The sequence below is a fragment of the Zonotrichia leucophrys genome, chromosome 2, assembly GCF_028769735.1.
Source record: "Zonotrichia leucophrys gambelii isolate GWCS_2022_RI chromosome 2, RI_Zleu_2.0, whole genome shotgun sequence".
Classification (NCBI taxonomy): Eukaryota; Metazoa; Chordata; class Aves; order Passeriformes; family Passerellidae; genus Zonotrichia; species Zonotrichia leucophrys.
Window position 1 is genome coordinate 34982182 of NC_088171.1, and position 13348 is coordinate 34995529.

The following is a 13348-nucleotide window of genomic DNA, read 5'->3' on the forward strand; positions in this document are numbered from 1 at the left end:
TTGTGGCTACAAATCAAAAAGACAATTTAGTAATCTGTGACACGCCTTAAGACACAAGACTGTTTTCAGAAACAAAAATGCAAGTGCAATGAATAAACATAATTACTTAAAGCCACTTTCTATGCTCCAGTTTAGTTTCATTTCTGTTAGGACTGACCATGAAAAAACAGGTGAACTTGTAAGAAACCTAACTCAATAATTCTAATGATTAATCATATTATTCATAATAACACTAGGTCTCTACACATAACCTGTTTGTTTAAAATACACATGAAAACATGTAAGAAATGGTAGTAGCAAAGAATTTAGCATGATCTTGATGACAGTTTGTAGTGGGAACCAACACTGGGTGCACTGGGGCAAATCCTGCTTACAGTGATGGGTACTCATCACTGGTTGCTTTTACTGAGCACCGTGACTCTGGTCAGTGCTCTATGAGCTGCTTTTGGATAAAAATTGAATGGAGTCTGTGAAATAGTTGTGAGCCTAGTCAGAAAAGCCTTAATGCCCAAACCATTTAAATCCAGATTGTTTTAAAACTATCAGATGTGATAAAAGGTATTAATCCTGTATAAACTTGTGGCAACTAAAGTCATTAAAGTGGTGGAGTCACCATCCCTAAATGTGTTCAAGAAACCACGCGGCATTTAGTGCCACGGTCCAGTTGACAAAGTGGTGATTGGTCAAAGGTTGGACGCAATGAGCTCAAAGGTCTTTTCCAACCTAAATGATTCTGTGCTTCCCTGGTTCTCCGAGTCGGTGTTGTGTGATATAACACCCTTTCACGGAGATCCGCCAAGGTACCCAGGCAGGACCCTGTGTAAGCGTTTACAGTCGCTCTTATCTCAGCCCTCCGTTGCCCTGGGAAGACGTGCAAAGGCTGGCAGATTAACGGTGACCTACAGGGTGACGGCAGCCCGTGTCTTGACGTGGGACGGAAGAGGAGATGATTAATTCGGGGTAACTGGGTGCGACAGAGGTGATGTTGTAATCACGGACAACACGGAAGGGCACCGTGAGAGCGCTGTACGGAGGAAACAGCAGCCCGGTCGAGCACACGCCACGTACATCGTCGTGCCCGCACCCCCGAGCCCCACCGAGGGCGTGTGCCCGTGGGAAGCGGAGACCACCGGGCGGCTCCGCGGTTCCCGACCGGATCCGTGTCGGGGCCCGCCCCGTGCGGGCAGGGCCGGGCTGGAAGTGACGCGGGCGGACGGGCGGAGCTGCGCCGCGCTGGTAGCGGAGGCCCCATGTTGATGTCCCCGGCGCCCTCCGCGTCTGCCTAGGTAAGAGCTGTCCGGAGCCGGCCGGGGAGCCCGGGCAGGGCTGACACGCTCCTTCCCGCCGGCTTCCGGCCGCTTCTGGGCCGGGCCGGGGCGGCCGGGCCGTGCGGCCGCGGTTCTGCGCCACCGGCCCCCGGCAGCTGTTCGGGCCGGCCGTGGTCAGCAGGGGAGCGGCGGGGCTGGGCTGCGGGAGCCCGCGGGGCTCCCCTGCCCGCGGGGGAAGAAGAAGGCCTGGAGCCAAGGTGACCGTGTCGGGCAGGTGGCGGAGCAGCGGCGGGGAAGGGGCGGGAGGCGGCGCAGATGGGGGCCGGGGGTATCGGGGGCCCAGGATCGCAGCTGGAGGACTCCAGGAGGAGGTGTCTGGGGGGGTGCGGCTCGTCCTGCTTTTGTTTTTCCTGCTGGACGAGCTTTTCCTCCTTTTCGCCGTCCTTTCCGCTGCGCAAAGCCAAACGCGTCGCTGAGCGTTCCCGTGGGAAGCGCTTGTCATGTCAGTAATGAAGCCTGTGCGTGGCTCTTCCTCCTCCTCTCCCGTTGCCTAGCCGGTCGCTGCGAGTTAAGCAAGCAAGTACCCAGCATCCCCATATCCTTGGACTGTAAGTAGATCTGAGCATCACCTAAGCTCCGGGGATTTTCCTGCTAGGCAACAGTAATCCCACATGATTGTGCTGGTCTGCACAAGTCAGATTTGTGAGCAGTTCTGCTTTGGGGTTGGAAACCAGTTTAACTTTCCTGGTTCCTCTAGGGCTAGTACTCAGCTGTGGCAGCTGACAGCCAGTGTGCAGAAGTGGATAGAAGTGGTTATTTTTTTTCCTTTTGGTTGAGGTTGGTGCTGTTTTTTCGTGGTGTTTTTTTTTTTTTTTTTTTTTTTTTTTTTTTTTAAATATGTGCTTAGGCTGAGCTGTACAATTTTAAAGACTTACTTAAAGAAAATCAATTGGTTTTATTATTAATGCTGTGTTTACTCTTTTTGTACTTATTCTACCTAATGAAAATTAAATACACTATTTAATGTCAATGTTATTTGGCTAAGCTACTAAATTACCAAAAATTAATTAATTGGTTGCAATTGAAAATAACTAAGGTTATTCTTTTTCTATTAGAACTATAGAAATTGCTGATGCATGCCATTTATAGTTCAGAGTGAAATTGAGGGATGCTTCTGTTTTGAGATGTGTGGGAGTTTTCAGGATTTTACTGTGCTGTAACATTTCCTATTCTGGACTGAAGCTACATAACTCATAAGATTTATTGTGTACCTTGTTGTCTCTAGAAAACTGTGTTTTGATATTTACTCAGTTTCTTGTGGAAGTTCTTTTTTTTTCTTTTATATCTATTAATACTCACAAGCTTTGTGTTTTATTTTGTGACCTGTGTTGGTCAGTATACAAGATTGTTTTTTATTTAACATCTGAAACATTGAAATAATGTCATGGCTCTATGTAATCCATGTAGTACTCTCGGTTGATAACTTAAGTAATAACCTTAAAATATTGATGGCTTAAAACTAAGAAGAAAACACCTTGTATTTACCTTTTCCTTGTTTTGGATGATGGATATGTGTTTACTTCAGAGTGCAGTTTGTCTCAGAAAGCACAAGTTTTACTACTTATTTTTTAACTGGTGAAATTTTAAAAGGCTATAGGAGGTACACAAAAACATAGAAGGTACACAAAAACATTTTCATATTTGAACTGCTTGAGGCTTGCAGTGAGTGACCTCTCTCGTTTTGGTTTTGGTTTCCACATGTATCTTCAATGAAAGTAATATATTATGTCACACACTTGGCAGTTACCTCTTTCAAGGTATGACTGTGCTTGGTGGGTATAAAATTACTTCAACAGCAATTGAAAGAACAGGATAGCTCATCTTCCAGAAATGTCTGATACATGAGGCCCTAATCCTCCTAATATCAAATGCTTTGACAAAATTTTGATTATACAATAGAGTCAGACACTTGAAACTTCTTGCTTGCATATATTCTATTTTTGGCAGATACTGTCAAATCTGAGGAAGGGATGTTCTTGTTCTGCTCGTGAAGATCTTGTGTTACTGTGGTTTGTAGCACTGTGTATCACGAACGAGGTGGTGAATGGAAAGCACGATTAAAAGCTTTTGCAGTCCAACTGATTAGTGTTAATCCCTCCAACTGCATGCATACCTCAGTGTTCCTGCTATCAATGCAGGCCATTGTTTATGGTAATGAAGCTAAACACCGAAGTATGTGTTGCAGTGACAATAGTAAAAGATGCCCACAGACTGCTAAACTCTTAAAGTAGGGAAAAAAGCCAGCCCAGACAAAACCCTCCTGTTTACATAAACGTTCTTATTTTAAAAAATATCTTAAAATGGAACTGAGATACTTTTACTGAGAGGGGAGGAAAAACTTCTTGTTTAAAAATGCTGTGAAAAGTACTGAGGAGTACAGATTTGAGAAAAGTTTAAAGCAGGGAAACTGAAGAACTGTTGTTCTTCTTTAGCATGTCTAGAACCATTAAGACTCTTTCATTAAGTTAGAACCCTGCTTTGTTTTCACACCACTGCTTTTATTTTCCACTTTCTGACACTGAGATATAATACTGGGAGCATTCAGCAAAGCAATGCTTTCTCTCCATCTTGATGCCATTGCTGAAATGACTGCTCTTTTTATTCTGAGAGGTGGTTGTTTTGGAGAGATGCTGAGGCAGTGCACTTTGGTGAATTTAGTCTATGGCTCTCTGTTTTCAGAACAGGAGAACTAATTGTTAGGTCTTTCTGTCATATGTATTTCAACTAGATTAATTTTTGTAACTTCACTGGTTTTTCCACTATGTTCAAGTAATGACTTCTGCAATTTTGTTACAGGTAACCATGTCATCCTTTCAAGAAGTTCCATCTTCAGCTAGCACTTTGCAGACCTCCAATTTTGCACACGTGATTTTTCAAAATGTCGCGAAAAGTTACCTTCCAAACACACATCTTGAATGTCACTACACTCTGACCCAGTTTATCCATCCTCATCAGAAGGACTGGGTTGGTATTTTCAAGGTAAGTTATGCTTGTTCTATTGCTGTTTTTGAAATGTTTGCTCGCTCTCTTGCAAGTTAAAATAAATCTCAACAACGGTAAGCTTTTAAGTTGAACATCACTTAAGTGATGTATTGGTTCCTGCTGTTAGTTTTGTAACAAAGACTAAACTGGAGACCAAAACTAAAGGTGTGAGTCCAGCTGTAAGTCTGCTGGAATAAAGAGGCTTAATGTATGCAGAATTGCAGAATTAAATGGAAATTATTTGAGAAGAGATGTGTGGTTACAGATTGACGTTGTGAACAGGACTGAGTGAAGAATGTGATACTGTGTGTGAAATATGCGCGCAAAGAATGAAAACTAAGCTGGAGATAACTTGACCCACACCTCTGACTAATTTTTATTGCTAGAACAGGCTGAACAGTATAGATCACTAAAATTATTCAAAACAGATCCTTGGAAAAAAGATATTTGGAGATACTTTCAAAGGTTAGTAAAGCTTCATTTATGGGATTAGAAGTTGATTAATGCTTATATCTGCTTCTGTTTAAGACATTGATTTGTCTGTCTTTGTTAGTATAGGTCCTAACAGATGATGCTTAAATTCTTTATTTGCATTTTATTTAAGAGAAGTTTTGATTCAGGCTTTAATGAAGTGATGCTTAGGCAGTGGGGAGGTGAGAAGGGTGACAGACTGATTTGTTACTGGAACACTTTTCCTGTAGAGCTCAGTTCACTGTTTAAGAATGTAAACGATTGACTTTGTTGTAATCTGCAGATTGTGAGTCTTTATTCAAGCTAAATTACTCCTCTGCAGTATAGAAATTCTGTGCTGTGTAACAAAGCAGAAGTGTTTTTAATGCAATGTACAGTGACTGTATAGTTACTAAATTGTACCAGGGAGGCATTGGCTTACCAACAGGCACATTTCCCTGTTAAGACAGGTGTCTTATTTCCAAAGTTTTGACAAATATGTAACTGGGAAAACACTTGAATGTTTAGTTCATGGCATTCATGAAATGTAAAAACCCTCTTTATCAAAACTTTTTAGTTGGTTCTGTTTATATTGCGTGTAAGCATCTTGAAATTACTGAAATGCAAATATAATGGCTTTGTCTGCTGGCCTAAGTGAGGGAGGCAATCAGGCAGGACTCTAGAATTACTAATTAGGTAAAAGAAAAAAGAAGTTGGGAAACAGTGTTTCAGTGATTACACAAAGTGCTGTGTGCAATGTACAGGTATCTGATTTCATCTTGGCTGTGATGATAGTTTTCTTAAACTATTGACGTTCTGCTTTATTCTACTTTAAGAGAGGCAGGTAGTACTTTGGCAGTCGTTTGAGGAACATGTTAAGCTGGCATAATGTAGTGCTATTGTTCAAAGAAACATCTTTAATGCAGGGTGGCTTGTTTCTTGTGCTTCCTCTTCATGTGAAACGAGATCTTGTGTGGCGAATCAGACTGAGGTTAAGACCAGTGTTTTGTGACTAGATTTTTAAAATGGAGTTCCCCAACTAAATTTCCAGTTTGCCTGATTCACATCAGTATAAGGGGAGGAAGCATTGCAAGATGGCAAGAATAAAAATGGCTGTCTTTTAGTGGTTATATCAGCTTACACTAAGTGTTATGAATATACTTAGTATTGTTACAGTACACTGAGTTAAATAGACCCAGCTGTCCAACTACATCTATGTCTACAAATATGTATGTGTAATGCTTGCAGTAAAATAAACTATGAAAACCTAGTCATCTTGGGATAGATAATAGAAGTTGTACTGTGATCTGAATGTAAAAATGAGTGACTTCTAGAGAATTGATTGTTCATGAGCAAAATAAAAAAGCACCTGGAGGTGGCTTGAAACTTAATGAAAGCAGAAAGGGGTTTTACCATTTACTTCTCTTAAACACATATGAAAGTTGCAATGCATGGTTAGCAAATTGAGTCTATAATTAAAAAAAAGAAAAAGGACAAAAAAATCTTGACTAATTATGAGAACAGTAATTAATGATCTTCAGTATTGGCTGGTGAGCAGTGAAAGTGGGATTTCTATGAGAGAACTCAAAGTGTCGATTCACAGACTGTTCATGTAGAGGGAATAAAGTTCACTTTGTCCTTTAGAAGTGCATAAGTTGCTTAGAAAACAAATCTGAAATCTTTGCCTGAAATTGCACAGAAGGTAACTAGTGTTGTAATAGTGAATAGTGGACAGAGGAAAAAGGCACCTAGTTAAAAAAAATAAAAATAGAAACCTCAGCCAAAAACGCCAACAAACAGCGGTAATTTCAGATTGGTGTGGAAAAGAAATGCGAAGTAAGATTCTTCCTGCACTCTGTGAGCATTGTTGTTTTTGGTTATAATGTTGATTTTTGTTGAATTTTTGGGGTCAGTGGCTTCAGCAGTATTCTGTCTTGTTTGCTCTACTGGCTGGATAAGATTTTTTTTTATTGAACTGAAAAAAACCTTAGGTAAAAAATTAGGTACCTTTTTAAGTGAATGGTTTTTATTTAGGATATGTGTGCTTTTCTTCAGCAACAATGATGTCTTGAGTAAATATTTGTCATATATATCCTTATATTGTTGCATTTGTTTTGCTTGTCCAGCTGTTAGTGCAGCTGCACAGTGAAATGGATCAGTAGGATGATCTGCCAGGGAAATCCAGCCTCCTCCCTGCGCTTTTACCCTCTTGTTTCATAACTGACTTGGTTCTTGATTTGATCATGGTGTGGTGCAATAGGCAGCTGTGCTGGTGTCACTGTGATGGAAACAAGGGGTCTGGGAAAGTGTATATGGGAAGGGCTATTGCCTGCTTTATTGGTATGGCTGCTTAATACGGAATTGACAGTTGAAGCTTCTTTTTCAAACTTTTTTAGAGTTTTCTTCTTAACAGCAGCTTACTTGAAGTTATGATAGTTAAGACTCTACCAGCTTCTCTGCATGTGCTGTAGGTGAAATGTGAGGGGTTTTTTTTGTTCCCAGTGTAAGTTGCTAAATGTTGAACTTAAGTAATAATGAGCAGAAGGCTCTTTGTGGTGGCAGTAACAGATTTAAAACTGTTCCCAGGCAAGTAATTTTGTATTGCTTAGAAAAATAAGAAGCCAGTGTTCATAAACTGAAAGAGTAATGTTGCATATAGGAGAATTATTTCAGATGTGCCAGTTTTTTTACAAACTAGATGCATCTAAATGCATACACTAATTCTGGGATTGGATGTCTGACAAAAACTGGGAGATGTAGGAAGTGCAATAAGGAAGATAATATCCTTTAGAGCAGAAGTTCTGCATATGCATTTTTTATTGGTTTTGTGTTTATTTTTATTACTTGTCCCCTACGGGAGAGGAGTCAAATGCAAGTTGTGACTCAGTCTTCAAGTCTGTCGTGTCTGCTCTGTGTTTTTTTGTTTTTAGGATATTCTGGAGAGTCACCCGTAATCAAGTACTTTAAGGTCTTGGTCAGTTATGTCCTTGTGCGTTACCATGAAAATAAAAGGCGTTTTTTTCTGATAAGTACTGGTGTAGTATTTGGCATGGCCATCCAGAGCCTGTGTTCCTCTTCATGCAGTTTTACAGGAACTAGAATTTGAGATCAGCTTTCCCTCTACTGAGGGTTTCTGTGCAGAATAACCTGATGGTTCCTAGTGTGGAATCGCAGGTGAGAAGACTTGCCATCCTTGATTGATTTCATAGGAGGTCTGTATTCCTAGAGGGATCCAAGACCTCTGTATTTGTTTCTGCTCATCTCTGGTTAATCAGAATCTGGAGAGCCTTTAATATAACCCAAATCTAAACCTTTGAAATGAGGAAAAAATAATGAATATGTGCGCTGCATCTGGTTGCAAAACTGGCCTGTCTGTAGGTAGTCCTAATTTCCGGCAAGGGAAGTCTACATCTCATGACTATAAAATAAAATAATCATATGGCTGAGTGATATTTTTTGCATTATTAATACATGATGTCCAGATTTGCAGAAGTGTTTGAAAAGCCTGCTTGGTTTCTAGGAAGCAGTGCCTACCTCTTTGTCTGGAGCACGTCTGCAAATAGGGCTGTCAGATGTTCAGTGTACAAGACAGGCTGGCTTACTCCACATCTTAAAGGCACAAGGAAGGGCTCTTGTGGGCATTATGAAGATATTGCATCAAGAGAATGGTGTTAAAGGTGTAGGTGTTTGTGAGGTATATCATAATATTTTGTGAATTTCTAAAGATATAATTTAGTTGAGACCAGCATGCTGGAATGACCTGCAATATCAGTGCATAATCAGTCTTACATATGTTATGTTAGTGACTTTGGTCTTGCTGTGTCATTAATTAACTATTCCATCAAAACTTTTCTGTTCCTCAGTTCTAGTTGGTACATTTTTCTAAGTAATCTACATTACCATTCTTCTAGGATATTGACTAGTTGTAGGCCTGCTTTGATACTGACTGTCTCAGCGTACCTGTAGAGAAGAAAAGAAAATAATTTCTTTCTTAATTTTTATGTTTTTAATATTCACAATTAAACATTAAAAATGGAGAGCCAATGTTCTGGCAACCTAACATATGGAACAACTGAGTAACCAGAATTGGGAAGATCTTAGCAACTTATTGAATGCAAAGAGTACCTCTTGCTCAGAGAGAGTACTCAGTGCTTACAAGGCCACATCTGAGTTACTGTTTGTGCATCAGTGCAGTGCCTGTGTTTGTACGCAACTTAATTTCTGTCTTTTCAATATCCTTATTTATAGAAGATCTCAGAATTAAATTGTCTGTGGTCAAAAACCTTTGTAACACAGTTTAACACTGTATTTGATAAAGACTTGAGAAACAACTTGGTGTTTGCGTTTTATCAAGGCAATCCAGTTGTATCTTTGAATAGTATTCTGGGTTATTTAGTCTCTTTTGGACTGCAAATAATAGTATAGCTTGTGTGAGTCATTTCAATATCCTGATTTTGCTGTAGATTGGTAACTTGAGCAACAATTATTTCCATACAGATTACATTCTGAAGTACAAAACATCTGGATGTGTTATTTGCCACATGCATATAGAAATACCATTTTTCTGGCATGGAATCATCACTGCACAGCTGGCCATGATATTTACAGGAATGTGCAGTGCACAGTATGTCCTGTTGTTAAAATAGCTGGGAAAAGAACTGTTGGAATTCAGAATGTTTTTGAGAATTGCTTTATCTGTGAATTAGAGTGATTCTGTTGGTTTCTGGTTTACTTTCTTTGGAAAGACAAGTAAATAGTACTTGGCATAAAAAAGAAAGTCCCTGGCAACATTACTTGCTGATTCTATATGAGGTGAAGAGAGTGATAATCCAGTTTTATGTGATGTTGCCTGTGACAAAACATTTTAACATTTTCTTTTCCAAGTGTCAATAATTTTCTAAAATTATTAGGTTTGGTAGGTTGTAGAATTGGCATAACAAAGTAGCCAGTAGCTGGTAATAATTTTGAAATAAAAGACTGTGCTAATTGATAGTTCTCATGAGATATGGTAGCAGGGGAGTAGTTCACTTAAACCCCACCTGTTCTTTCAAAATGCATTTTCATGCTTATATCTTAAAGTATACAGTAGCTTTGTTACTCTTTGATCTGTCATACTTTTTTTTTGGACAGTAGTTTACATATGTAACAGGTTTACTTTTAGGGAATTCATGTTGTTACTATATTTATTTTGATTTATACCTAGTAGAGGAAGTTGATCCTATGGTCTAGGCACTCTGTCAATGTCATTTTAACACATTCCTCTGAGCTGTGAGGTAGAAATATAACCAACAAAAGATGATCATAACTTAGGATCCTGATAGTACCTTGATACTGCAACAAATACCATATGTTTGCAATAGTCCAAATTAATGTAAGTGTTTGTAACATTGAACAGAGATGGACTTCTTCAGGTCTGGGACTGAGAGAGCATTTTGAGATTACAGCCTTTCATAAAGAATCTAGAATACTTTGCAGCCATCTTCTACCCAAGAATGTCACAACCTTGGGGCTCCTGTTGTGTAACTGATTTTAATCCCAGTGTGAGTAGCAAGGTCATGTCTGAAGTGAAGGCTTAAGCATCTTGGCTAATTCAAGGTTGCATGTGGTATAAGGTGATTACAGACATATTGAAACCCTCAAGGATTGACTTTGCTTACTTCTTTTGAAATGTCTATGCCTGAATGTTACTGCAGTGTAACTTATTTAATACTTAAATGAGTACTTTTCCTTATGTCCATGTTCTGAAATTTTTGTACAGTGTGATTCTTTCAGAGCTGCTATGTAAATGCCATTATTTGCTGATGATGCCTGTGTTCAAAAGTCCATTGCATCAAAGGCATATCAGTGTTAACAGTCATCATTAACTCTCAGTAATTTTGGCTGGTACAAGCTTCACTGTACCCAGATGTTTTTATTTTCCTATCTGCTAGTTGTTTAGAGGAATTTGGTGTTTGTAGCTGCCGGTTGTAGATTATGCGCTGCAGTAGCACAGACATTTCTGTCACTTTCAAATAGCATTACTTTACTCAGGGTTATGGCCAAACCAAGCCTGCTTGGAGAAATCTCTTCCTATGATACTGGTCCCAGTGGTGTTTTGCTTAGACATCTGTCCTGTCTGTAGTTTGTGGCAAAGTAAGTGTCTCTTACCATGTGAAACATGGCAAGGCTGCTGACTTATTGTCAGTAATAATAAAACTGTATAACATCCATCCAGAACCTTATCTACTGTCTGTAATTTTGCTTCTTTCAGAGGTAGCACATTATCTTCTTGTAGTACTTAGGGTGCTTTGCCAAATTACTTTCTCAGCTATGTAATTTAAATTAGAAAAAGGGCTTAATTTTTACTCTGATAAATTTTGTGGTGGGGTTTTTGGTGTGATTTTTTAAAAAAATTGGATCGTAATTAGGTATCTACAGTAAAGGCCTGCTGATCTGCTGATTATGCCCAAATTGGTTCAGCTAAACAAGTGTTTTCCAAAGAAATGTTTGCTTCTTTGGCTTGTGGATGCTGTGTAGATGGGTCAGGCACTGTTAATATAGCAGAATGAACACTGCTGTTCTTTCAGCTGTGTAACAGCCTTCTGAGGCCAGGGAACAAAATGCCAAATGAGCCTCCCATGCTGATGGTCTTTCTTTAAGGCACTTTGCCTGCAGATGGAATCGATTGACTTTACTAAGCAATTATGAAAGGAAGGAAATTTAACAAAATGGAAAATCAGAAAAAAATTATTTTCCATGTTCATCTGAAACTCAACAAATGAAAACAAAGCTGGAAATAATTTTTACACTGCAAACACTGTGGAGTAGTAAGGTAGAGCTTTTGCCATAGAAGAGCTTACATTCTCTGTAAGGTGAACCAGATGAGAGTTGAAGGAGATACAGTGAAATAAAATGGTTATTGTTTTCCCTCAGGTAGATATTGGATAACTCATTATTGCTATACAGGGAGGCGCTCCCTATTTATGCTCCCTCCCTCATCCTCCCTTTTTTTTTTTTTGGCAAATTTTCTTCAAGCTATTCTGCTGAAACATACTGTGGGTGAAATGTAAATATGGGAAAGCTAATCTCACTGTGTGATGTGACATTGCAGTAAGAAGGGAGCTTGTATCTGTGAGGCAGCATAGAAGAAGAAAAAACTTCTGTGATGACTACATGTCTGTTTGTGAGTTGAAGGAAAACCTGTCTAGTGTGAGTATTATGGGACAGCTGAGTTGTCCCTACTTGCCCAACCAAATTGCAAAGTGCTTTGTGCTGGGCTCTTAATCTTTACTAGACTTCAGCATTTCCACCGTGGCTGCTGAGTTGGTTTATATGACTGAAAAGTCTTTATGATGTCCTAAATAGAAATAAATGTTTTTGCTTGAAAGTAGGAGATAGAAATATCATAAGTGTATTACTCTGTAATGGTCTATTAAAGCTTTCAATTTTATGGAGGGAAAATTAAATTAAGTGAGGTTTCAGTTATACATTGTACATAATAACCTGATTTGGATATGACATTTTTTTGTGGTATAAATGACGTGTAGTCATGTTTTGGTTTAAAAACATGGCTGAGAAGGTGAAAATAGGATTTGGGTTCTGGATTGTTAATCTCTTGGTTAACTTCTGGAAGGAAAGCAAGAATGTTTGCATTTATTCACAGCTATCTAATTTAAAAATGTATTTCAGAGTGGCGTTTGAAAGAATTAAATGTAGAGAATGTAGAAGAATGTATTGAGTAGGAGATGCTTTATGTCTAACTCAGTTGTAAAATGGATGTTTTTCTTTCTGTTGCTAATGGGAAGTTACATCATCTAAGTCTTAATGTGCTCTTTTGACTGAGAAATAAGAATGTTTCTATTTTTTGACTTTTGAACTCTGAGCAAAATGTTTTCAGAGTTTGCAGTGAATTCTTAAAAAAGTATTGGTATCAGCACAGTAAGTCACTGCAGATGGCTGCTGTGCTCATCAGATGATGAACCTGAGTTCAGGCTTCACAATGAGTTAAGTGTAGTGAGTGTTGTTTGACAGGTAATTCTTCATTTTTCTCCTCTGAACTTCAGAAGGTTTTATGTTGGAGTTCTATAATTTGCAGTGTGTGTGTGCTTGAATGTGGATGTTGTAATGGTTGTCATGGCTTGTGCCAGGTTTTTAAGTTGGACTAATAAACTGTGCCTGTTTTGCTGTTCCTGGCTCAGAGAAAATTTCTCAGTGTGTCCTATGTAAATTTTACATTTACTTAAGATTTCTGATAGCAAGACAGTACTACTGTGCATCAGTACATATTTTATATTTTGACTGGAACTTGGTTTCATGTTTGTAGTTGACTTTTTGTTGATTGTGTTTTTGCTTTTGATGGTGGGTTTTTTTTGGTTGGTTGTTTTTTTTCAACTGATATGTAAAGTTAACTTTAACTTTGGTTTAAGAATGTGTTCTTCGTACCAAAATAGATCTGTTAACTTCACACGAGTCTTCAACAAGAATTAAGTGTGGGTTTCCACATCTTTCCCCTGTTTCTGTCTTTTAACAGCTGTTAAGTTCTAATTATTAAAGTAAATAAATATGTTTGGAGCTTCATAAATATTCATTATTTTCATAAATTTTTAGAA

The 13348-nt window shown here is 38.8% G+C and overlaps 1 protein-coding gene across 4 annotated transcripts in view; it reads left to right on the forward strand.

Moving 5' to 3' along the window:
* The first annotated feature begins 1168 nt into the window (after positions 1-1168).
* TAX1BP1 (Tax1 binding protein 1) overlaps positions 1169-13348 on the forward strand; it is a 55764-nt gene continuing 43584 nt past the window's right edge. For all 4 annotated transcript variants that reach the window (XM_064704533.1, XM_064704535.1, XM_064704534.1 and 1 more), the window contains exons 1-2: positions 1169-1286; positions 4125-4307. In XM_064704533.1, the coding sequence (XP_064560603.1) occupies positions 4131-4307 (177 nt within the window). In that variant the 5' untranslated portion in view covers positions 1169-1286; positions 4125-4130. The remainder of the gene's footprint in view (positions 1287-4124; positions 4308-13348) is intronic.